The sequence below is a fragment of the Lactuca saligna genome, chromosome 8 (genome assembly GCF_052625555.1).
Source record: "Lactuca saligna cultivar CGN05327 chromosome 8, ASM5262555v1, whole genome shotgun sequence".
Taxonomy (NCBI): domain Eukaryota; kingdom Viridiplantae; phylum Streptophyta; class Magnoliopsida; order Asterales; family Asteraceae; genus Lactuca; species Lactuca saligna.
In genome coordinates this window covers 26050912-26076913 of record NC_136424.1, presented here as the reverse complement: position 1 = coordinate 26076913, position 26002 = coordinate 26050912, and the positions used below count along the sequence as shown (strand labels likewise).

Sequence of the window (26002 nt, the reverse complement as noted above, 5' to 3'; positions counted from 1 at the left end):
GAGTCTATATGAGAGAATTATGATTTTAGCAAAATCATTTAATTTTATAAAAATATGGACAGAAAATAAAGTCAAAATCAGCCGATGGAGCCAAAATGAAAGTTATAGAGCTCGTCGATAGCTATGCGTAGATATAAGGAACGTTAAAAATGGAGTTTGTATGAATGAGTTATAAATTATAATAAAATATTTACGTATTAAAATAAAGTATAAATCTTATATCCGTATATATATATATATATATATATATATATATATATATATATATACACACACACACACACATACATATGTATATATCATTAGAAAGGTATCGACGATGCGGTCGTTATAAGACTAGTGTTGAGCACTTTCGGCATTAGTTTAGTACAAATATCGTTAAATCTATTTAAAATAGTATTATAAAGGGGAGTTTAGTCGTTTATATAACTATAAGGTCATTAAGTAACTCTAGATGGTAATTTTTGAAAATTCAATTGCTATAAATAAGAGCCTCTAGGCTCTCTTATTTCTTGCACCATTCTCCTGATTCAAGAGTGATTCTCTTCTTATCCCCCGAGCATTTTGGTCCCTCGTGATTCGACTTCTGGTTTTGTAGTTTTTATTATATTAAGGTGAACACTAAAGCGCTACAAAAATCATTCTTAGAAAGATTCAGCAACGAAGTTCTGTTCCTGCAGAGCCCGATTCTTTGCTAACCCCCTCTAAGTAAGTTATGCTTACCCTACTTTAAGTAAAGCTTGTGTTTAAGTTTATTATCATTATTATGAACTTATATATATATATATATATATATATATATATATATATATATATATACATACATACATATATATATACATATATATATATATACATATATATATATATGTGTGTGTGTGTGTGTGTGTGTGTATTGTTGGGATTTAAGCATTCTAACACTCCTATGGTGTACATGCAACCCTATGTGCTCTTTGGATCTACGTTTTCTCTTTTGTACATGCATACATTCAAAATTCCAAAGCATCATCCTAACTAGCATACAATGGAGTATCTATACTACAAAAGTCTAGTTAGATGACATACCTTTTGGTGAAACTTGAAGTCTTGAACCTTTAAAAGCTTAATGCCCTAAGTGTTGCACCTCAAATAGTTCACACAACACCACCAACAATTGGAATAACTTGAGAAGAAGAATACTTGCACCAAAAATCAACTAGCTCGCTTTGTGTATCCACTATTGCCAATTTCATGAACTAGAGGGGTCCTTATATAGTGTGGCTTAATTAGGGTTACATCATGTAAACCCTATTGTGCATGACCTTCCATATTCTTCATGCTCCATGGGTTAAAACCTCCATGGTGTCACAACTAGAAATTTTGTGTCTTGTAATCACTAAACTCAAGTAAAATGTTGAATCAAAAACTTAAAAGCATGTGTGATGCTTATTAAATGACATCAAAAACTTCAATCAAATACATCATGCAAGTGCTACAAATAGTCAACAACCAATTGGAAACCCTAGAAGTCCTCGTTTAAGTCCATTTTGGACTAGGACTTCCTTATTGGACCCAAATGGACCAATAAGCTTCCAATTTGACTATCATGGGCTTAGAACCCTTAAATGGGCTCTAATTGGACCCACATTTATTTATTTCAATATTTTGGGCTATGTTGGGCCTAGAATGAAATGAATTAAAAGCTTTGATCCATGATTAACCTAAACTAGCCCAACAAAGTATAAAAATCATATTATATCTCCTTTTAGGTTAAAACTCATCCAACTTAATTTACACATGGGCTTGTGGGCATTAAAGCCCAAATTTCTCTTCTTCCTTCCATATTTTCGGCCCAAAACAAGCCCAAGAGGAAGGGTTGACCTTGTGAGTGACACCTCACAATTAACAAAAGGATTTCCATGCAAAATGTTCCATGTTTCCATGCATATCACCTCAAGGGTCTATTTCTCTCTTCTCTCACTCACTCTCGGCCGAAACACACACACATACACACACAAATCTCTCACAAACTCTCTCTAGAATTCTCAAGGAACAATCCTCCCTCCTCCTTCAAAAATTTCGTGAATCAAGAGCTTCACAAGGAGAATCCATCACCAAAATCATTATCTAGGTAAGTTAATGCTTGGATCCATGCTTTGGACTCTTTCTTATCTTCAAAAATCTCTTTTTAACTTTCATGAAATCATAAACTTGTGTCTTAGAACTCCATAAACTCGAAATCTTCATCAAAGGGTGCTAGGGTCAAAAATCACCAAGCTTTCTTCCATCCTTTCTTCAAAAACCAAATCAACATCCAAAGGTGAGCTTCATACCCCCTTATTTTCGGTTTTTATAAGTTTTTGTGGGGGAGAATACAAGCAAAGGTGTAGATCTATCATTATGTGTATGCCTTGTATGATTTCTATGTTTATATGTGTGTTTTGTATGATTATTGTTGGATTAGTGTCTAAGTCCATAACTATTTTGGTATGTACTTGACCCGATGGTGCATGGTCCTTTTGGGTTGCCTTCACCAAAGCAACTTGATTGGAGAAATGAATAAAGAGAGAGAGGATAATATGATTTATTAATATGTTATAAGAATAATATATTAAAGGAGAAATCATATTTGTTTAATTAATATTGGTCAATAATTAATTAAGAATTAGTTTTGTGATCAAATGTAATTAATTAAACTAGAGGGGCTGATTTGTAATTATGTGATAGTTACAAAATAAGGTAAGGATTATCTTATTTATATGGTGGACGAATTTAAGGTTGGAAAGCCTTAGAATTCGAGTATGATAAGGATTCAAGGATTATCTTATTGGTTGCTTAATGGATAATCAACTAGATAAGGATAATGACTGAAACCCTATCTCTACACCTATATAAACACCCCTAGGGTCATGAATTCGTGTATCCCTTCCCAAGAGGTCCTAGATACGAGTTCTAACCTCTCACCTCTCTCTTTATACCTTCTCCATTTGCTTATGGTGTTTGTAAGCCATTAGAGGAGTGACACTTGTGACTCTAAGCATTCCAAAGTCAATCCAAGGTGGAGTTGTGATTGTTATTGCTATATAACAATCAAGGTATGTTCTTAAACCTAATTATATGTTAATGTTGATTTCCATATGTTAGAATTAGGGTTTATAGTCTTGGATTCAAAGCATGTACAATAGAGAAACCTAGATCCAAGCATTAGGGTTTGTATGAGCACATAGGATGTCTTATGACCAAGCAAAGGTGTAGATCTATCATTATGTGTATGCCTTGTATGATTTCTATGTTTATATGTGTGTTTTGTATGATTATGATGTTAGATCTAGTCATAAATCACTAAAAACCGAGATATACTTTATGTTAAATGATACTAACATAAAACATACTACTACATACAAGTATACCAAGAAAAATAGCTAAGTGGCTTAATAATACATACTTTGGGCTAAAAACTCATTTTTTTTAGACATAAATGTTAAAAATACAAAGTTGAAGGGCCCAAAATGAAATATTTCGAAATCTGATGGGTGAGATGAGTCAAAACAGTTTCCATAATGTATTTTCTGAAAATATACTCTTTTGGAGGATTAAAAACATAAATTTCAAGCTTTATGGGCTAAAAATGACAATTTCGGCCCAATAGGGCCCATTATGCGAAATTTTCTGTTTTGGAGGGCCAAAACTGTGTTTTTCTGTAAAACAGTGGACTAATAGTGTTACAAGTACTTTTCAAAGGTTTAAAATGCTTTTCAAATTTAAAAAGGACCAAAGTTGCAAAAATTTTCCAATTGGGGCCAAAATTGTAAAAACTGTGAAAAAGAAGGGTTATAACCGAGAAAACTGCAATTTCAGGGACTTAAACTGTTTTCAATGAAAAATATGCTGAAAAATATTAATTTCAATAATTTTTGGTGTTAAAATGTCAAGAAAAATGATTTAAGGACCAAACCGGAAAGTTATTTAATTAGAGGGTGCAAAAAGTAAATTTTACAAACAATGAGGGGCTGAAAACAGACAACGTTCAAGGCTAATTCAATACACACAACTTGATCAAATATTGGCACCGCGACTACCGACACAATACACAACAATACCAAAAATCGTTGTTAAACGAATTGATTCGGTCTCGAATCAATAACAAATCCAAAACTACTAACACTACAACGCTCAATACACATATGGAACTCTCGGAACTCTATACTCTCGTGGAATTACTCAATACGTCGACGTACATTCCTTAGGCCCAAAAGTTGCAAATCATGTTTGTTGAGCCTAGCTAGCCCGATGACATGATCTTTAGGCCCAAAGGATACTTGCTTACATGTAGTTGGGTCTAATAGGACTTAACCGCGTGTAAAAGGACTTTCAATGGCAAACGTGCTGCTGGTCCCCAAGGGTCCTTCGGTGCTGCTAGTAAAGTCGGGAACTCACGATTGCGGGTTGGGCTTCGGGCCCTTCGCAATTGCAATGGTCTTGAACGACGAAGGGAAATATCGAGGGTTTCGCACCTTCTCTTTTTCTCTTTGGTCGTGGGACTACACAAGTCCGGGACGGTTGAGTTATGTGAATAAGTGCGAGCGACGCCTAAGGGATCGCTAGTACGGTTGTCAACTGGACGTTTTCATTAACGTACGTTACAACAATTCACAACCCACTGTATACTCAATGCCTCCGGAGCTCAACGAACACCTCTAATGTAACGAAACAACAACACATAAACTAATTAAAGCAAAGTGATAGGAAAACGTCAGGTTTTCCTAGGGTTTTCAACCAGTACACTTACGAACTACATGCCGAATTTTACAACTCGTACGCTTACATCTATAGAAAACAAACAAGCATACTCACGGATCTTCACACTTTTTTTTACGCTATACTATTTTAAGAAAATATCGGATTTTCTGGTGGTTTTCCAAACAATACAAACATTGGATTTCAAACATTACTTATGAACTCACCAACATTTCATATGTTGACGTTTTTCAAAATACTTGTATTCTCAGGTAACAGATAAATCGAAGGGATAAGTGTACTTAGTGACGTTTTGCTGCTTGTTTAATTAGCACCGAACAATCTACTTTTTGGGCAAGTAATGTTAGGGAACAATGTACTAAATGTAAACGCTACCAGTTGTATTATTCCAATGCTTGGTGATGTATGATGTTATGTTTCATGTATATTCATTGTGATGGTATTCAATTGAGTCACAACAGCCCCCGGACGTTTCCGCCGTCTGGTTCGGGGGTGTGACACATGGAGCATCCATGGGCTACCACATGGGTTTAGCCCAACATAAAGAACTATGGATCATAATCCCACATATATAAGAATGAATTATTTACATAATCAATCTCTATATATTTAATAAGTCTCCTTTAATCACGAAATTAATTCCAAATTAATTCTTGATCAATACTAATTAAATAATATGATTTCATATTAATATATTAGAACTTATAATATATTAACAAATCATAAGTATCCTTTTTTCTCATTCACTACTAGAAAAATAGCCTTTTACGACGCGCAAATTACGACACTCATTAATATATGTTACGCAAACGAGAGTGACATTAAAAAAGTGTCATCTCTTCAGAAAATTTAAGGATTTAGGCCACGCATTATTGCGTGCCTTTAAATTAGTGTCAAAAGAAAAAAAATTAAAAACACGGAGGGCGCTGTACCTTAAATGCGCGCCCTCTATATGTGTCGCTTTATAATTTTAATGAACGCGCGTTCCTTAGTTACAAGCAGGAAAAGAAAAGCCAAAAAATTAGAAAACCCCGCTACCCTTCCTGCCCTAAGGATTTTCACGCATCTTTCATTCTCCTCACACTGTTGTGCAACTTCTCAATCAAAGATCGAAGGTTACGATTTCATCTCCATCTCTCGACTTCATCATCTCAATCAAGAAAAAGGGCTTCCGATTTCCATTCATCTACATCATCGTTGCTGTAATTTCACCTTCTTCATCTCTCTGCTGTTATTGAGAATACTCGCCAATAGTTTTCTTATTCCCCACTCGATGTTGAAATTTTCAGAAAAAGCCCTAATTAAGTATTATACTCTCAAGTCTCAATATTAGAATCCAAATATTGATTCTCGTTTGTTTCTTATTCCCCACAGATAAATCGAAAAAGGGGAATTAGAATGACGAAGGTAGCGGGAGTTTTGGTCCGGTGGTCGTGGTTCATCTATCGAGAAAGGAAGATGGGAACGCAAGCAGCCATGGTGGCTCGATGATGGAAATCAATCGAGAAAGGGGAAGCACCTCTGGTGCGGGATCGATTTAAAAAAAAGGAGAAGGGAGAAGCAGCGACGCTTCTCTTGTCTGCCACAGCTTGGGGGGGGGGGGGAGGTGCTCCGGCGGTCTCCTTGGCTGTTCTTCCTTGTCGCCAGCAGATTACATGTAGGGAGGGGACTCAACTAGTCCGATGGAGTAGGGCAAGTAACGAATGGTAGAGCAGGATGATCGATCTATTCATGAGGAGGAGGAGGAAATTATTGGTTCCCGGTGAGCCTTCCTTGGCTTCTTAGACTCCGTCATCGGTAGAAATCGGAGGACCTTTGGGGTTTGGACAGATCGAAGGAAGAAGAATGAAGAAGTGGTGGTCTTTGGTGATTGAAGGTAAACGGATGGGGTTTTCTTGAACCTCACAGGTCGTATTCTTTCTTAGATTTAATGCTTTCCATGAATCTTTTTGGGTGATTCCAACACACACATAAATCAACATTCTCTCAATTTTCTTTGAAAATCCAATTGTTTACTTGAACTTCCTTCTAATTAAAGCCATTGGTAGAAGCCTTTCATCAGCTCGAATCTTAGTATCTTTCCATCCATAGTCTGTAATACTAATACAAACGCGAACAAAACACTCCTTTCTGTTTTCCAATTTCCACAATGGTTTCTTCTCAATTAACTGCTTTAATTGAAAACAAGCCATTCAAATCCTCCAAGAACTATTTCCAATTCCCAAAAAACCCTCCCAATGAAACATCAGATACTCTTGAATTGGACTTTTCTGATACATTTGGTCCTCTCCCACTGCCAGCTTGCAATTCTGAAATTCCAAGCGATGGCCTTGTGGTCATTTACAGCCGTTCACATTCTTTAGTGGGTCCCACGCCATGTGTAAGCCACTTGCTGAATCTAAGGAAGTTAACCATATGCGAAACGGATGAATCATTGGAGGATTTCAGTGATGTGATAGATAAAGAGATTGAAGAAGAAGATTCTGAAAATGGTTGTAAGGTGAAAACCATAGGGCTTGAAGATTTTGAAATCATGAAAGTTGTGGGGCAAGGGGATTTTGGTAAAGTGTATCAAGTGAGAAAGAGAGATAGTTTGGAAATATATGCAATGAAAGTTGTGAGAAAAGATAAGATTGTGGAGAAAAATCATGCTGAGTATATGAAAGCAGAGAGAGATATCTTGACAAAGATTGATCATCCCTTTATTGTCCAGCTTCGTTACTCTTTCCAGGTACTTTTTTTTTCTAAATTCCAAAACTACCCTTTTTGTATCCGTCTATGCTCACTCTTTTAATCTTCAGACAAAATATCGACTTTACCTCGTTTTGGACTTTGTGAATGGTGGACATCTTTTTTTCCAACTATATCATCATGGACTGTTTCGGTGAGTTTTATTTATTTATTTATTTATTTGTTTTTGTTACTTTAAAAATAAAATAAACTGATTAAGAATTTATGATTATGATTGTTTCAGAGAGGATTTGGCACGTATTTATGCCACAGAGATTGTTTCAGCTGTTTCTCACCTTCATGCAAATAGGATAATGCATAGGGATCTTAAGCCTGAAAATATACTACTTGATGTGGAAGGACATGTACTTTTTTTTTGTTTTCTCTCTCACAAACACACACAGTTCTTTTATTAAACATGTGAGTTTATTTATTTAGTCATTGCTTACGGATTTTGGGCTAGCAAAAGAGTTTGATGAAAATGCAAGATCAAATTCTTTATGTGGAACAATAGAATACATGTCACCTGAAATTATTCTTGGTAAAGGCCATGACAAGGCTGATGATTGGTGGAGTGTTGGAATCTTGTTGTTTTGATCATGAATTGATAAACTAATAAAAGGATTCAAAGATGGCTGAGAATTTGGCAGGGGGCGATTTTCGTCAGGTCTGCATAAAACAAATTGAATCAGATTCTTTATCAATTATAATATAAAATCATTAAACTGAGTTTGAGCTTGTGTTTATATATATATACTTGCTCTTTTTGTAGAATCTACCAAGGTTCCTACCTGAGAATCTTGAGAATAATAAAATGTTGTACGAACGAGTTAGTGCGATTGCAGTAAAGAAAGGGTGCACTCCATCACAACTAGCATTGGCGTGGGTTCACCACCAGGGGAAAGATGTTGTGCCCATACCAGGAACCACTAAAATTGAAAACCTTCAGCAAAACATTGGAGCTTTATCTGTGAAACTAACACCAAAAGACATGGCTGAACTTGAATCTCCACTGGGTAATTTCTTGTCCTTCCCAACTCCCAAGTATTAGTTATGAACATGCTTATGGATGTTTGTTTGGACAAACATAACTTGGTCATTGATCCAATGTTCAAGGTCTTGAAACAACTGCAACATTTGATCCCCAAACGGACGAGTTTGTCCTTCACAGTCCTACTTTAACTTCAAGCAAAGCAAGTAACATGAAATGGATTGTTCTTATATAAAGATCCCCCCTTTTCTCTTTGTTTTTCCACTTTTTGATATTTTTTCGTATTTTCTAATTCAACTTTGTTTCCACTCTCTTAATCTTTTCTTTCGTGGTAGCCTGATGGATTGGGGAAAGTGTCAAGATCTCATCTACAACACCACTAATAATATTCAAAGGCTGACTATCCAATAATATTTTGGCCCTGGTGATAAGTTGCTTGTTCCATCTTTAGCTGCAGCAAGGGTAGGGAAATCAAAGGTAATCTGAAATTTGATTATATAAGTTTTTAATGAGTCTCTATTTAATTGAAACTGATTTTAATTTTTACATTCTTTGGTTGATTTTTGGATTACCAGTTTATTATAAGGGATGGAACAAACATGTATGATTTCACATATGTTGAGAATGTTGCACATGCTCATGTATGTGCTGAAAGAGCTCTAGCTTCAGATGGATCTGCCTCAAAGAGAGCTGCAGGAGAGGTAATTTAAATAAACATTTTCAATTTTACTTGAGACAATATAATATATGGAGTTTTTATTATTTTTTAAATTTCCAGGCTTATTTTATAACAAATATGGAACCAATAAAATTTTGGGAGTTCATGTCACTTATTCTTATTGGGCTTGGGTTTGAATGGTATATTCTTGATTTTTGGTTTGTTTTCAAGGTAAGATTAAAGCTCCACTTTGTCTTTATTTCTGATTTTATGTAGTTTGCAGGCCAAGAATCAAGATTCCTGCATCTATTACAATAATCTTTATTTATTTTTATTTTTTAATGTGTTTGGAATTGGATTAATTATGATGCTTTGACCTAACTCTAACTTATATATTGTTTTGTTAAGCTCTAGATTCCAAAAATGAAAGTTGTCAGTGACACTAAAGACCTTAAAGAAGACCTTAATTATCAATAAATGTAGGATGATATGACAATCAATTTATGTGTTATAATTCATATGGATAGCGATTTTACTTTTCATGTCATTGTTATTTATTTCTTTTTTTGTTTGCAGTTTCTTGCAAAAACTTTGGATGTTGTTCAAGACATTGATTGGGTCATTTCTCTTGGAAATGCTTTTGCAAAGCAGTATGAGCTTTATACATATGATGATGAGCATTCTGCACTACTTCACAGGTATGAACTCATTATCATTATCATTACATTTTTTTAATTAAATTAGCTTATTGAGAGTATTCTTCTCCTACAGATGTCTTGGTATACTTCTTCAGAAAGTTGATAACATGACTTATGTTCGTGATAAAATCGTCTGGATGTACAAACAAGCAAATAATCTAGATTTCAAGTATTCCAGCACCTTGATAATTATTACATTGGTATGTTTCACATTTAACCCTGTTTTCTAATATTGTTTTGGTTGAACATGTTATTCCTCAAATTTTAACAGATTCTTGAATTGTGACGCACCCCTGCAGCTTTCTGAATGCAAGCTTATTTTGGTGCTGGATTAAGTGGAGTTCTGGCTTGGTGTCTGCGAGTGGGAAGGAACCAACCCAATGCCCCCGGAGTTCTGGCACCTTCCATCTTTACTTCCTATGTATCCAGGTTAATCTAATCGTATTAATTCATGTCTCAAAGTGTGTATTCCAATATCAGGTATCATGATTTGTGTATTTATAAAATTTTGAAATAGGGTCTTGTTCAATGCTTTAGCTGTGTTTGCTCTAAGGGAGATCAACTTATCAAAAGTAAGTTACTTTTTCACCCTTTTATTTAATATTTTTGTGATTGAATGAAAGTCTTAATGAAAGTAATTGACAACCCTTTCTTTGTAAATGATGTTGTGATTGTGGGAGAGGTGTTGTGTTTTTCTCTGTTGCTAGGTAACCTTCTCAACAACAACATTCTACTTAAGCAGGTGAGTAATCAAGATTAAGGGAGACTTGTAATCATGTTTGACATTCCTTTCCAGTAACAAAAACAGAGTTGTATGATTATTTGTTATTTTTATAGGAATGTATAACCCATGTTAGCAATGTATTATTTTTGTTTAACATTTGAATGATTCTTTGTATGACATTATAATTTGTGCAATTTATTTTATTTTTTGAGTATGAAATTTTATTTTATATTATGCAATGGATTGTATTTTTTGTATATGGTATTTTATTTCTATTATGAGAAATTAAATGCAAATTTAATTTAAAAATTAATAAATATATAAATTTATTTTTTTTAAACATTTAAATTTACGATACGCAAAAATGTGTGTCGTCTTCATTTATGACATGGCCTTTCTTGACATGGGCTTTCTTGATACGCATTGCGTGTCATTAACACACGTGTCGTCTTCCTTTATGATAGGGCCTTCCTTGATACGCATTGCGTGTCGTAAACGCGCGTCGTAATTGCACATCGTAAATGAGCGTCGTAAATGTGCATCGTCTCTCTTTATGACAGGGCCTTCCTTGACACGCATTTGCGCGTCTTCTGAGCCTTTTACGACGCACAATGAGCGTCGTAAAAGGCTATTTTTCTAGTAGTGATTTGTCTATCCAATTGTTCTGATGCCATGCAACCCAAATGAACCATGCTACTCTTGGGTCAAATACATACCAATTATAGTTATGGTCTTAAACATCTAATCCAACAGTATCCCACTTGGATAAGTCTAATAACTATTATTGCAAGTATGACTCTGCAACCCGACTAGCAATCGTAACTCTTAAAGCCACTGTCGAAATCTAACCCAGTCGATGACGTGTCCATTAGATAAGGGATCATATATATTCCTCCATTCTAGATATTATATAGACTGAGGCATGGATTATAATTATTCTCTCTGTCTATCTATTCTTTCCCGATTTCCGATTTATGACGACCGACTAATTGAATAAATCAAATTAGTCTAGGCTTGGCCAATCACTTAGGGTTGTCATCATTAAATCATAGAGGGGCCCATAAATATCGCTTTTAACCACATGGGGGTAAAACGAACGCATAATCTTCGACCCAAATGCTCACTTGTACTTACTCATCAAATTACACAGAACGATATGTTTTATAACAACCAAGTTACTGGTGCGTTTTAGAGGTGGCAAAAATTGACACGACACGAAATAAATAAGTTTGGGTAAGATATTTCAACCCGTTTAAATAAACGTGTTGATACGACACGACACGAAAACTAAATGGGTAAGGTTAGGGTTGAGAATTTCAACTCGAATATGACTTGAAAATGATCCGTTTATTTATATGCAAGTTTTTTGAATTATTTAAATAATCTAGAAAGATACAAAACCAAAACCATAAGTAAAAGAAAACCTTCGAATTGACTTGTTTTGTAATCTTGAAATAACTTAGCCGTTTAGATCAAGACTTCATTTTGGTTTTTCCATTCTCTCCGAAACTACCCAGTCTCTTTCACCACTCTCACATCCACATGACTTTATCATCCGCCTCCCCAACTCCCACTCTTTTAGTTTTGTTATCTGAACTTACTATGACTTCATCTATTCTGCCTCCAAACTTTTAGTTTTTCCTTTCCGCCTTCCCAACTCCTACTCTTTCAACATGCTCAATTTTTTAACCTCACATGACACAACATATTTCAAGGTATAGCCCTAACTAGAGGTGGCAAAAATTGACACAACATGAAATCCGACATGAACCCGTCACGAAATAAACAGGTTTGGGTAAGATATTTCAACCCGTTTAAATAAACGTGTTGATACGACACAACACGAAAACTTAATGGGTAAGGTTAGGGTTGAGAATTTCAACTCGAATATGACTTGAAAATGATCCGTTTATTTATATGCAAGTTTTTTGAATTATTTAAATAATCAAGAAAGATACAAAACCAAAACCATAAGTAAAAGAAAACCTTCGAATTAACTTGTTTTGTAATCTTGAAATGACTTAGCCGTCTAGATCAAGACTTCATTTCGGTTTTTCCATTCTCTCCCAAACTACCCAGTCTCGTTCACCACTCTCACATCCTCATGACTTTATCATCCACCTCCCTAACTCCCACTATTTTAATTTTGTCATCTGAACTTGCTATGACTTCATCTATTCTTTCTCTAAACTTTTAGTTTATCCTTTCCGCCTACCCAACTCCTACTCTTTCAACATGCTCAATCTTTTAATCTCACATGACACGACATATTTCAAGGTATAGCCCTAACCCGAAACCCGACACGAAATCGACACGAAAATAAATGGGTTGACATGACACGACACGTTAATTAAATGGGTCGAGTTAGGGTCAAGCACTTTCAACCCGTTTAGTGTTTCGACACGACTCGAACCCGACACGACACGAAATGATTACCACCTCTAGTGCGTTTACATATGCCAATGTGCAACCAACTCGCAACTACAACTCACACGTCTCCGTTTGGAGAATATAAGATATTATCATCTCATGATCACTCATGATAAAATCCATGAAGTGATTCAAATGAGTGTGGGTTGAATCCTATACTCGAATCTTATTCTTGGAGCAGTCATGAACACTGTAGCCACTTTGTCCTATACAAACTATAGACCCGTTCATGACAGTCTTGCTTCAATACCTACCTCCAAAGTATGATTGGCCGAGGATGGTTTGAATAACCTAGTTACTCGAGAAGTCAAAACATACAAAGTGAAACACAAGAATAATACTAATCCTATTTGGAACCAAAACCTTTGAGCCATATTGATTGCTCATCATTCATTGTATAATGTTTCAAATAATCAACTTAATACTTGAATTAAAAGAACAGTTATGCCATTCTCCAAGCATGCACACTATGTTTGTTTAAACAATAGTTATGCCAGGCTCTAAACATGCATATTATGTTTTTCTATGGTCCTTACTTTTTGAAATAGATCAATTGAAAAACATTTGAATGATGCTCATTTCACAATTCCAATGTCTTATTGTAAATGTAAGAATTCCAAATTCTTGTTATTTACTGAAATCTGTTAGATTCTAAACTTATATGAATTGATCCTTGTGTAATGACTTTGCACAAAAGTCACAGAGACTTAGCAACAAACATTACAAAGTATTCCAATGGAGAGAAATTCTATGGAAACGAAGACTCACATTCAAAGTACATTCCTTTGAACATCCTTCTTGCATTAAGTTTTCTAATCTTGACACAGACTTAAAGAATAACTTCCACCTTATGCAAACATTTCCATATTCCCATTTTGACTATCACTTCTGAACAAGAGTTGCCTCTTTTCAGAACATGTCAATATGATCCCGTTCCAATATTTACACCATACTTCCAACTGTTCATGAGCAACCAATCTTTGGTAAATCTCATATTGTCCTCGATAGTTGTTTAATCATTTTAGTCATATCCAGTTCTAGTCCCTTTTCCCTTTAAATGCCCTAGGCATTTGGAAAATTTAGAATGGATAAATATTATAACACATGTAATCGATCTTATACCCGAAGCATATAGGACACGATTCATTATGTCTTACACAAAGACATGATACTTGACTAGCCTTTTGCTACAATAGTTTTTTATTTTCCATGTTCTCACAATTCAAACTATAAAGAGGGATGTTGTAATCATAATTGAATTTTAAGAACGCAATATATATATATATATATATATATATATATATATATATATATATATATATATATATATATATATATATATATATATATATATATATATATATATATATATATATATATAGAATTTCATTATGTTGAACCATTCCAACATAACATTCATGTATATATTTTACTAAAATTGATTAAAATCTCAATTTAAGCTTTTCAAAATTGAAATGAAGTATGAATTCCTCTCCCTTAATCATAACAAGCAAATTTTCAACCCCTGTAACTTTTTGAATTGAAACTTTTGTTTTGTATAGCTAACATTGCTAATTTGCAATACTTAACATAATAATCATGCTCCCACTGACATGATGGTTATATCCTTATAAGCATAACACTTATGCTCCCACTAGCTTTGACATGTACTCAGAAATCAAATGGGCTTCTAGAAATCAATACTTTATTGACTTTCTTACCAAAATTCAGATTTCTGATACGAGATGCTTTGATAAGACTTTATCAAAATCATACACCTTTCCTTACATAGATCACATTTGTGTCTAAACAATTATGAATAGGGGTACCATAATCATTATGTTTAGACCTTTTTCCATTCTCACTAGTCCATGTTAGTGTGCCAGTTAACCACACACGCTCCACTAACGACTTTAAGAATGCAAACATCACAACTACTATCTACTTAAAATCTACTTAGTGAAAGTGTTTCCTCACCATCATTTTCATGAATCAGAGAGAAACCTTATGACACTTAGATTTTTTATGGTGTATGTGTTCCTATCCATTTGAATTTGCCAAACCATAATCATAAGACAAGGTTAGTGACAAATCCGAGCTCATATGGATTGAACTTGTTTAATCTTAATTTCTTGCCACTTGGCGGCACTATGCCTACCATTGCTTTCGAGTTGTTATGCATACAATTTAGAACTCATATGCACAGTCAACTTGACTGGAATGGGCACAAAAATAAGAATATATCAACACGATAGGTTACAAACCTTAAGTTGTGTGTTAGTGATCAACAACAAGTTTTATTCTTGATTATCTTGAAACTTTTCAAGATTTTTAAGACTCCCACTGTCATCTTGACATATAAGATTCTCTTGTCAAGAACTATTCCTTGACAAACAAATATTCAAGAGTTAGTGCGGATTCTTAGCAAGACAAACACTTCACATAATTGGTCTTAGTTGGTATTTGTCTTTTCCATGACATCACTACTTACCAATTTCAAATGTACAAAAGTAGAAAATTATTTTACTCTACATTTGATAAGTATTATAAGCCTTCTTAATATTATGTCACTCAAGGCACAGTCTTGGAGTATGACTCTAAGATTTGATTTTGGAACGAAGTATGACTCATCTTCTTGACTTAACCATTTTACCCATCCATAATTCCTTTTCTTAGCCATACAAATACACTAAAATATCATTAGATGATCAATTGTGACATGGTTTTTCATAATCATTAACATGATCATAAAACACGATACTAAAGTACTCTCTCATCTTTTCAGAATGGAGTAACTTTTATCTTTCTGTCTAATTTGATTCTTCTCATTCGTCCTGCCATACATTGAAACTTTTCCAATGTTTCAGAATTATACGTATACTTGTAAGCATAACCATATTTACTAAACTTTAGTAAATCATGAAAAATGGTCTTATTGTTCTTTGTGGTGGACCTGACCATCGCACATCAAAGTGTACCCAATCCAATTTTCCTTCACTTGAATTACATATACAACAAGGAATTAGTCGTAATTTCCCAAAGATGAAAATTCTCATTCATCACATAATACTAGTTGCATGATTCCAAGATACTATCCAACTCAAACTTGGGTGTTGAGAATCTTTCCTTATTTGGTAAATTTTGAAACTACCACAAACGAAAGAATCAAACTCATATTGCTAACATGGAAACATACAAACATCAATTTCATAAATGAACTTATTAATACTATTTATCAGTAATACCAGTTGTTATACTGATCGATCTATGTATGAGAATAATCTCTAGGCTAGATTTGTGAGAGATTTAAAGTGAGCTTTCCAAACAGTGTATCTCTATATACCAAACGGGTCCTCCTTCTGATATAATCTTACCTTGTTGTTCTTTATTAGATATAAGTCAATATTCTTTTGGGATTATTAATAAATCTAAAAAAAGATTATAATGATTAAACTTTATAAATACAGACGAATATTAAGGCTTAGTGATATTTGTATTTAGGTCACTTAAAAGGAAAAACCAAAGTGCCAGTCAAGGATCTGACTTTTCTGCAAGTGTTCCACCTATATCAGGTGAGTGCACAGTTACTTTTATGAACATGATTTTAATACAAGTATTAACTAAAAGTATTAAATATATGTTTAAAGTTTAGGTGTGAATTAAATGATTACTGTCTGGAATATGTGTTAAATGTATATTTGATGACATACATTATGCGAACCAGATTTGGTTATATATATGTGTTGACGTGTATATTTGATATTATTACATGATAATATTAATAGAAGTATAATTAATTAAAAGATTAATATTAAATACCTGATACTTTGTGTTAATATATATATATATATATATATATATATATATACACACACTAAATTAGGATAATGTTATCTACATAGAGTTGGTATTAAAAGTTGATTACATGGATCGTAATCTAGTATAGTTTCTAAACTGAGACGTATAAAGGATGCTTAGTTCAAATTAAGTTGAATAAATAGGTAGTAAACAGACAAGGGATGTATGTGAGAATGGAATGGAGAGTAGAGCTTTATTTTATGTCATTATCATGTTCTAGGGTATGGGTTACATACTAGAGTTCACATAATAATTTTGATATTAGGTAGTTATGTTTCAGGGTGTGAGTGAGATCGAAACAGAGATGAGATTTTTGTTCCTGTGTCACTATCACGGGCCTGGTGCGGGTTCTGTATAAGTCATCTACCGGAGTAAGGTGACGAGGACCACCGACCATTCTCGCCATTTTGGTGGAATACTAGCAGACTCATTACCTGTAGGTATTAACGAATTATACTATCCGAGAATAAAGATTGTGTGTTCATTCTAGTACTCCATTATCATTTTGGTTTCCTTTTATGACATACATCAGCCAAGGAATCCCTTAGGTGTGTAGTCAAATCATGGTTGTAGAACTCGCTACTCGGCACCTGTTCGACCGACTACCGAGTAGCGAGTACTCGGGAGTACTCGGGGAGTACTCGGATTCGGTAATTCATGTAGAAATATTTTTAAGGAAATTATATATGTCAAAATTATAAGTTAAAAACAATATTTTATTGAAATATATAACAAAATTAGATACATGTGAGTTCACAAAAACTGAGAAACACAAAATGGTCTTACTTCATGAATAATTACTGAAAATTTTAGATATATATGTAGTAATAGTCACAAGAGTGTGTGTTAAATAACAAATCATTAAGTATATTACACATATTAATCACCGAGTTGGACGAGTTTTACAACACTGCTCGCTTGAATAAGCGGTCGATCGGGGAGTACTCGGATTCTGTAACTCGACTCGGTAAGGGGACGAGTACCGAGTACTCGGGCGAGTAATCGGCAAACTCGGTGAGTTTTACAACACTGAGTCAAATAGATGCTTTAAATGATTTTCAAATAAGGTGATTCTTCCACATGATCGTTGATTAGGATTCGTGAGGATTGACTGGGCGAGGTATACATGGGTACATTGTTTTATATATAACCTCATTGGATTATAGTGTTTGGAAATTGTTTCTTTTGCAGGTTTATTGATTATGGATTATTTTCATAATAACGTTGTAAGAATTAAAACCATATGTATCTCACAAAGTTTCCTAACCCAACCCACTCAATTTAATTTATATACATCACAAGTAACGGTGTTAAGACTGTTAGAGACCTGAATAGGATGCTGTGTGATTAAAAAGAAGATCCACAATAGAATTCAGAACCTCCAGGTCTTCATGTTGTAATATATGTATTGTATTGATTATAACATCTTTAGGTTTTGTGTATTTAAACAACATCTTTACTCAAGATATTTTAATAAAACGAGATAGTTTATGTAAAACTTTTTATTATACTGGGCTTTTCAGCAAACAAAGATATTATGGTTTTTAAAGCATAAAGATTTTTTTTGGTTATGAAAAATAGGGGATGTCACATTGGTGGCGGTGGTTACGGTGGTTGGTAACGGAGGTGGTGGTGGTGGTGGCGGAAGTGGAAATGATGGTTGGTGGCGGTGTTTGTGGTGGTTGGTGGTGGATTCATATATGAATATACTTACATTTATATTCATATATGAATACCACCCATCTTTCGTTGTGTAGATACGATCGAGTGTAGATACGATCGAGCCTGTTGCGGTAAAAATAAATGATTGATTGACAATGACTCCTTCATTCTCAATTTTTTTTCTCAACTGAACTTACCTCCCCCTCCTCTCTATCTATCTCTCTCTCTCTCTCTCTCTCTCTCTCTCTATATATATATATATATATATATATATATATATATATATATATATATATATATATATATATAACACTACGTAAAAAAGGAGAATTAGCGATTAGCGGTGACATGTCGCCGATAATACCCTCTATCGCCGCTAATGCTCTTGTCGCTGGTAAAATCATTTTTTTTTAATCAACGATTTTGGGTTCAAAAAACTGATACACAAAGACATTAAATGCAAAAAAAAAATTAAATAATAATATCCGATTAGGTACCAAATAGTGTTATAATTAATTTCATACACAAATAAACAACCAAAGTTTTGTAATTCTAACAAGTAGCAAAGTGTCACGACAAGTCTAAAATACAAAACACAAACGAATTATCCGACGAACCATGACCTCTGTTCCCTTTGTTTCCTCTTGGATCTTTCCCAGTTGAAAAAATTCATAAAGCTAATTCCTACACGTCTAGTCATTGAGCATTGATAGAAGATCTTCCAACTACAAAATAAATAACGACATATATAAACGTATACGTTAAATTATCAAACATAAACAAAAACTAAAAATCAACATACATTTATTGATGCCGAAGTACATTGCTATTTTTAAACTAGGGACGAAAAACTAAAGTATATTGCTATTTCTTGCACTTAAAACATAAACATAATTACCAAATCAAGATGCATTTATTGATCATTATATAGATACATAAGACTTTAAAATCAAATAATCTTCTTTTTTGTGCTAAAGAACCTTAAATACAAGAAATACCAACGTACATTGCTATTTCATGCACTTAGATACAAGAAATACCACAAGTACATTGCTATTTCTCGCACTTAGAATAGAAACATAACTAGTAAATCAGCATGCGTTTATTAATGCCTAAGCACATTGTTATTTTTAATCTAGGGACAAAAAAAGTACATTGCTATTTATTGCACTTATAAACACAATTACAAAATCAACATGCATTTATTAATCATTATATAGATACATCTTTTATTGCACTTAAATACAAGAAATATCAAAAGTACATTGATATTTCTTGCACTTGGGACAAAAACGCAATTACCAAATCAACATGCATTTATTGATGCTAAATTGCTGTTTTTAAACTAGGGATAAAAAAAGTACGTTGCTATTTCTTGCACTTAAAATATAAACACAATTACCAAATCAACATGCATTTATTGATCATTATATGGATACATGAGACTTTAAATGTAAATAATCTACTTTTTTGTGCTAAAGAATCTTATATACAAGAAATATCAAAGTACATTGCTATTTCTTGCATTTAAATACAAGAAATATCAAAAGTACATTGCTATTTCTTGCACTTGGGATAAAAACACAATTACCAAATCAACACGCATTTATTAATTCCAAAGTACATTGCTTTTTTTAAACTAAAACAAAAAAAATAAAGTACATTGGTATTTCTTGCACTTGGGACAAAAACCAATTACCAAAGTTTTTAGAAAATAATCACCACATAACAAAATTACCAAATCGATATGCATTTATTAAAATTAAATAATTTATTGTACCTGTGATGGTTGTGATGTTGTTGTGGTCGTTGCGATGTCTGTGCAATTGGTGGGACATTAGAAGGTTTTTGGCTGACGCCTCTGATATGGACACGTCGTTCACCTAATACTCTCTTGAAAGTAGCTCTTTCTTGAGCAGGTATTAACTCTCTTTCACCTTCTGGCCATTGTGTTTGTTCTAAGAGCTCTTCCACTAACCGATTATTTATTTTCCAAAAGTGATTAACAATTAAGTATAAATAAACACTTAATTATAATATAAAATAATAATTAAATACTTATGTATTGTTGTTCCGCCTCGACACTAACAAATACACCATTCCTATCGCTATGAGCATTGCAAAACATTTTCACTCTTTTTAGGTTCTGTTTAACATTAAAAATTAGATTATATTTTAAATAAATAATTATATATATATATATATATATATATATATATATATATATATATATATATCATACGTTACCTTCTTATAACTAGTACTGCTATACGAGCTCAACCCCACACGATTCACGGTCGTTTGCATTCCACAGACTTGTTTGTTCCTTTATGAGCAACTACTTGTTAATCTGTTTGGAAATACTCAACTTTTTCCTCCAATTATCAACCTCCATATCATATGGGGGGGGGGGGTAGCTAATTCTCTTGGGATATCCTTATACGCTCGACTTTCAAAAAATATTCTTTTACATCAACTTTACGCTCTCGACAATCTTTTAACAAAGCCACTTCAAAACTCTCTAACAACAAGCTGTGTGTGGATCCATGGACATCCGATCCAAATCAAACTTTGTCTACAAAAATAAAAAGTAAAGTTAGCTAAGTAAAAACCAATGATACTTAACCATATAAAATATTCATATATAAATAATTTACCACTAAATGTTGTTTTACTGTATCCTTTATCACAGGGAAGCTTTTTTCCATGTCCATTTATCAAAAGTAACCATCCGCCACATTATTTTCCCAACTTCGCCTGCAAACATGTCATTCGGCTCTCCTACAAGATCATATGTCATATCCGTATCATAGTCCATGTCAATTGGTTTGCCTTTATTTTGAAAGATTTTCCTCAAATTCTGCTATCTGGCGCTACTACAAATATAATTAAAATTTTAAGAAATGGTATTTTTATAATAATTGAATAAAAATAGTATCTAAAAAAATTCATAATAAGACTTACCATCCTGCTCAAGATGACCAACACCTCTACCACCTGGGAAAGGTGTGTCCTCGGCTCCATCACCCCCATGTCCACCCATAGCAACAACCATGGTCTACAAACACAAGAGCCATATCAACACGGTTTCCTGAAAAATTATAAGATATACATATATAATTTTTATTATAAATACATATTACATACGAATAAACATTTCTATTTGAACTAGGAATCCAAATAAAGTTTATGTTACAAATACGCATTACTTAAGAACTATTTTAACCACATCTTCCTTATATCCTTCAGAATCAGATAGAGTATTCACAAGGATAGGATTCTAAATCCATTTTTTGAATATCTTATCTCATATGTAAATATGCATTACATGATTGTATATTTAAGAAAAAATTGTCCACATTTCCTCTTAGCTCCCAAGTATACAAACACACACACACACACCCCCAAAGAGAAACGAGAAAATGAAAACTGAATCCGTCTTAATCAAACAATCATGTAATACATGTTCACATCCTAGATGATATAAAGTATTCAAAAAACAGTCCCAAAACGGGGACAACTTGAAATTAATTTCTAAGTCAATTTCAGGCAGGTATTTATAATCTTATGATGATTAAAATGAGGATAACCTTAAATTAATTTCTAAATCAATTGTAACATATTTCTGTTATTTATAGCATCTTAATTTTCCATATTTTTATTTTCTATAACATATTACTTTTGTTTTAACTTTTATACTATAACATTGTACTTTAAATATTATATAAATTTTCTATTTTTGTTATTTATAGCATCATACTTTTTCTATTATGATATTTTACATTTTCATTTTTTTTCATCTTACTTATGTTGTAATTGAAAAAAAAAGATATTATAACTCATAATGACATTTTAAGTACAATGTTATAATTAAAAAAGACAGGATGCTATATACATCATTCTACTTTTGTTTAATTATAACATTGTACTTTAAATGATATTTTGAATTATAGCATCTTATTTATTTATTTATTTTCAGTTAAACATTATACTTTATATGACGAAATGAATTATAGCATCTTACTTTTTATTTTTTCATTATAACATTAAATGACATTACGATTTATAGTATCCTATTTTTTTGTATTTAATTATAGCATTATAGCTTAGAGGCTTCCTTAATTAATTCATAAAAAAATAAGTCATCCTACATACATAAATTCTTATTGCATACAAATACACATGCATCCATCACACACATATATAATATATACAAATACACATATGCATACATTATACACACATACATTTTTGATTGCATATAAATACACATATACACAATACACATACATCCATCATACATATATACATATATACAATACATACAAATACACATATTCATATATTTATACACACATACATGATTGCATACCAAATACACATAAACATAAAATTAATGCACTGATAAACATAATAACTGTTAGGTGAACCAGCTTCCTTTGGTCGCCTCTCCCATTTAGGGATTAAACAAAATTGCATACCAAGTACCAAATATAATATGTTTTCATACCATTAAAATTTTGCAATAATCGTTAGATTTCTTATCATAACCTTGAATATGATCAAAATAATTCTATAATTTGAATGATAAACTAATATCATAAAAGTTTTAGGTCAAATACCATCTGTTTACATATGAAACACTATCTATTTGCATACCAAAGAGAATCACTAACCTGAAATTGAAAGCGGAAGCAATCATGGTGGTGTTTTTGCCGGAAAAAGTTGCAATGGTGGTGGCCTAGCCGAAGCAACAACAACAATGGTTGTTTGTGGATTTCCTGATCACAAAAGATTATCTTAGAGTGGCACACTTTAGAGAATAAAAATCGACAGGAGGGACGAGAAATTACTTACCGTCGGCAGTTTTGTGGTCGAAGGGTCGCCAAAAACACACCTAATCATCGATAAACGCCTAAAAATCGCCGGTATAAACACCTTGGTGGTGTTCCTATCGGTCGGAGGTGGTAATTGGCCGGTGAATGGCCTTAAGCTTTCCAATGGGTCAGAGTGGAGTGGTAATCATTAGAGAAAAGATGTGGGACTGAAAAGTGTGTTAGAGAGAAAGCAGAATGTTGACATTGATGAAATTGACTTAAGCTATTACCGGTGACGATAATAACGGTGACAAAGAGCAACATCTGCGACAATCGATGGTAAATGGAGAGAACCTTTTTGTGGTCAACCTTTTTAGGGTAGTAGCGGTGACAAAGTCGCTGCTATTGATGTCGTCGGTAATAACCTTGTACGATGCACATCATTTAACCGTTGGATTAGAATTAAGATCGATGGGTGGGATGTAGCCTGGACATTTGACACGGATCAATGTTTTCTATCATTACCGACAAGAGTATTAGCGGCCACAAATACATTACTGACGACATATCAAATATATCGTCGGTAATGTTGTCGCCGCTAATAACGTTGTCGGTGTATATATATATATATATATATATATATATATATATATATATATATATATATATATATATATATATATATATATATATGAGCTCAAGCGACAAACATAAGGCGACGACTGCCGGGTTCTAAAGCGACGACTTTGCACCCTATAGCTACGATCTTCATTGTCTCCATAAGTCTTTAATTTTGTAGTGATTCTGATCACCGAAGCATTTTTCAAAATTTTCTGGCGTAGATGTATGTTTCTCAAAGCAAATAAAATCAAAGTATTTATTTGTTTTAGGTTTGGGTTCTGGTTTAGGTCTTGGTGTACATTCTGGTATTTTTTGTAGGATTTTTCGTTTATACTTTTATTTTTAATTGGTTCTGTTTCATACTGTTCCTCCGAATAGTTCCAACTTCCAACCCTATGCGCATTCCAAGTTCTTTTCTCACCTACTTGCATATAATGATATATGCCACAACACCTTGTATTTGTATCAAATTCAAGTAATTAATCAAATAATTTAATGATATGAAGAAATAATAAAACCAGTCCTTTTATAATAACCAAAGATCTATGCAACTTTTGTGATAAACTACCAACCATTGATGTATGCTTTGTTTCTAAAAGTAGGCCTCCACCACTAGTGAATAAACAAATCATACTCTTTTGTTGGAAGAAAGCCTTGAGGAAGGCAAAAAGCACCAAACACAAAATCAAATGCCTCACTTGTATTCATTAATGACTCATCCCATCATTGCAATCAACTACTACTTAATTGCTTTCTTAAACCAATCTTTGATGATTGTTGACCACAAAAGCATTAGAATTTAATACTTAAAAGAATCCATTACTCTATACTTAATTTTCTGGCACTTCATCATAAAGCAAATGCATCATCGAACCTTTCAAACTTATATGTATCATAGTGGTAGCCTGGTCCCATCAAACATCCATTTCATTCATATAAAATTGCAATCATATATACAAAACCATAATTATATATTCAATCTAGAAAGTTAAAACACATAATGTATACACACGCGTTATTAGATAAAATTCACAAAACTTTTCAATGTCTTTCAAAATTACAAGGAAAGAATATGTAGAACTTTTATTATATATTGTTATCGAATTATTTAAAAAAAAAGAGGCCAACATTGTAAGAAAAGAATTTTAAACCCAAAACATCTAAAACAAACCTCCTAAGTGGAGGAATTTGGGCTATAGTAACTCCTCATGCATTTAAATTACGCCGAAAACATCAGTTCAATGTACTTGAATTAGGACACATGGAATCAAGTGCATCAACTGTCACAAGCACAAAATCAAAGAGGTAGTGGGATTGAAGGTTAGGTGTTCTTTCAGTCTTTCTATTCTAAGATCAACCTCTTTTCCTTTTGATGCAAGTTCTAACCCTACAAATTTCAGAAATTGGTACAGGATTTGATTCATATGAAGGGTGGGTGGGGGTCCAATCATTCAAGTTGGTCATGCTTTTCCTAAAAGTGCTCTCGATCACTCATCACTATGTGCATGCTTGGTTGGTCTTAATTAGTGTTCACCCAACATTTTTTCACTTTTATGCTGCCCAAAAAGTCATAAACATGGCTGTACTTTTATTCCATTGAACAACATATGACTTTCAATGCATATGATTTAATTATAAGTCTCACACGGTTATTCTTGCATCAACTCCTAAGCTAGTGTCTATACTTAAATCAGGTATATAATTAATGGCCCTTTAGAGCTCAGTGCCCACAAACAACACAATCCACATTGAAATCGACATTCCCACACCGCTAAAACCACATGGTGATAAACCGTATGCTGACGCTTAAATTTGAATCCTTGATCATTCATAAAGGAGGCAAGGAAGAAATGCTAAAAGTGCATATTAATTATGAAGCTGGATATGAAACCGGATTATGAAAATAACTTCAAATTTAAGCATGAATGGTATATGTGAAAAGTGAAACTAGAAGACATATGCATAGTAATAAACTTTTCACCATCATAAAGGATCAATCAGTCACTCATGGTTGGCTACCTTCCACAAATCACAAACATATATGGACCCCTTAACCTCCCCCTCATGTCCAACGTA

General features: G+C 33.3%; 1 protein-coding gene across 1 annotated transcript; it reads left to right on the top strand.

Moving 5' to 3' along the window:
* Positions 1-6865: 6865 nt before the first annotated feature.
* Positions 6866-8064, top strand: LOC145012543 (serine/threonine-protein kinase AtPK2/AtPK19-like). The gene is made up of 4 exons (XM_078971339.1): positions 6866-7468; positions 7539-7621; positions 7712-7832; positions 7906-8064. The coding sequence occupies exons 1-4, from the start codon at positions 6887-6889 to the stop codon at positions 8062-8064; spliced, it is 945 nt and encodes a 314-aa protein (XP_078827465.1). The 5' UTR covers positions 6866-6886.
* Positions 8065-26002: the final 17938 nt, after the last annotated feature.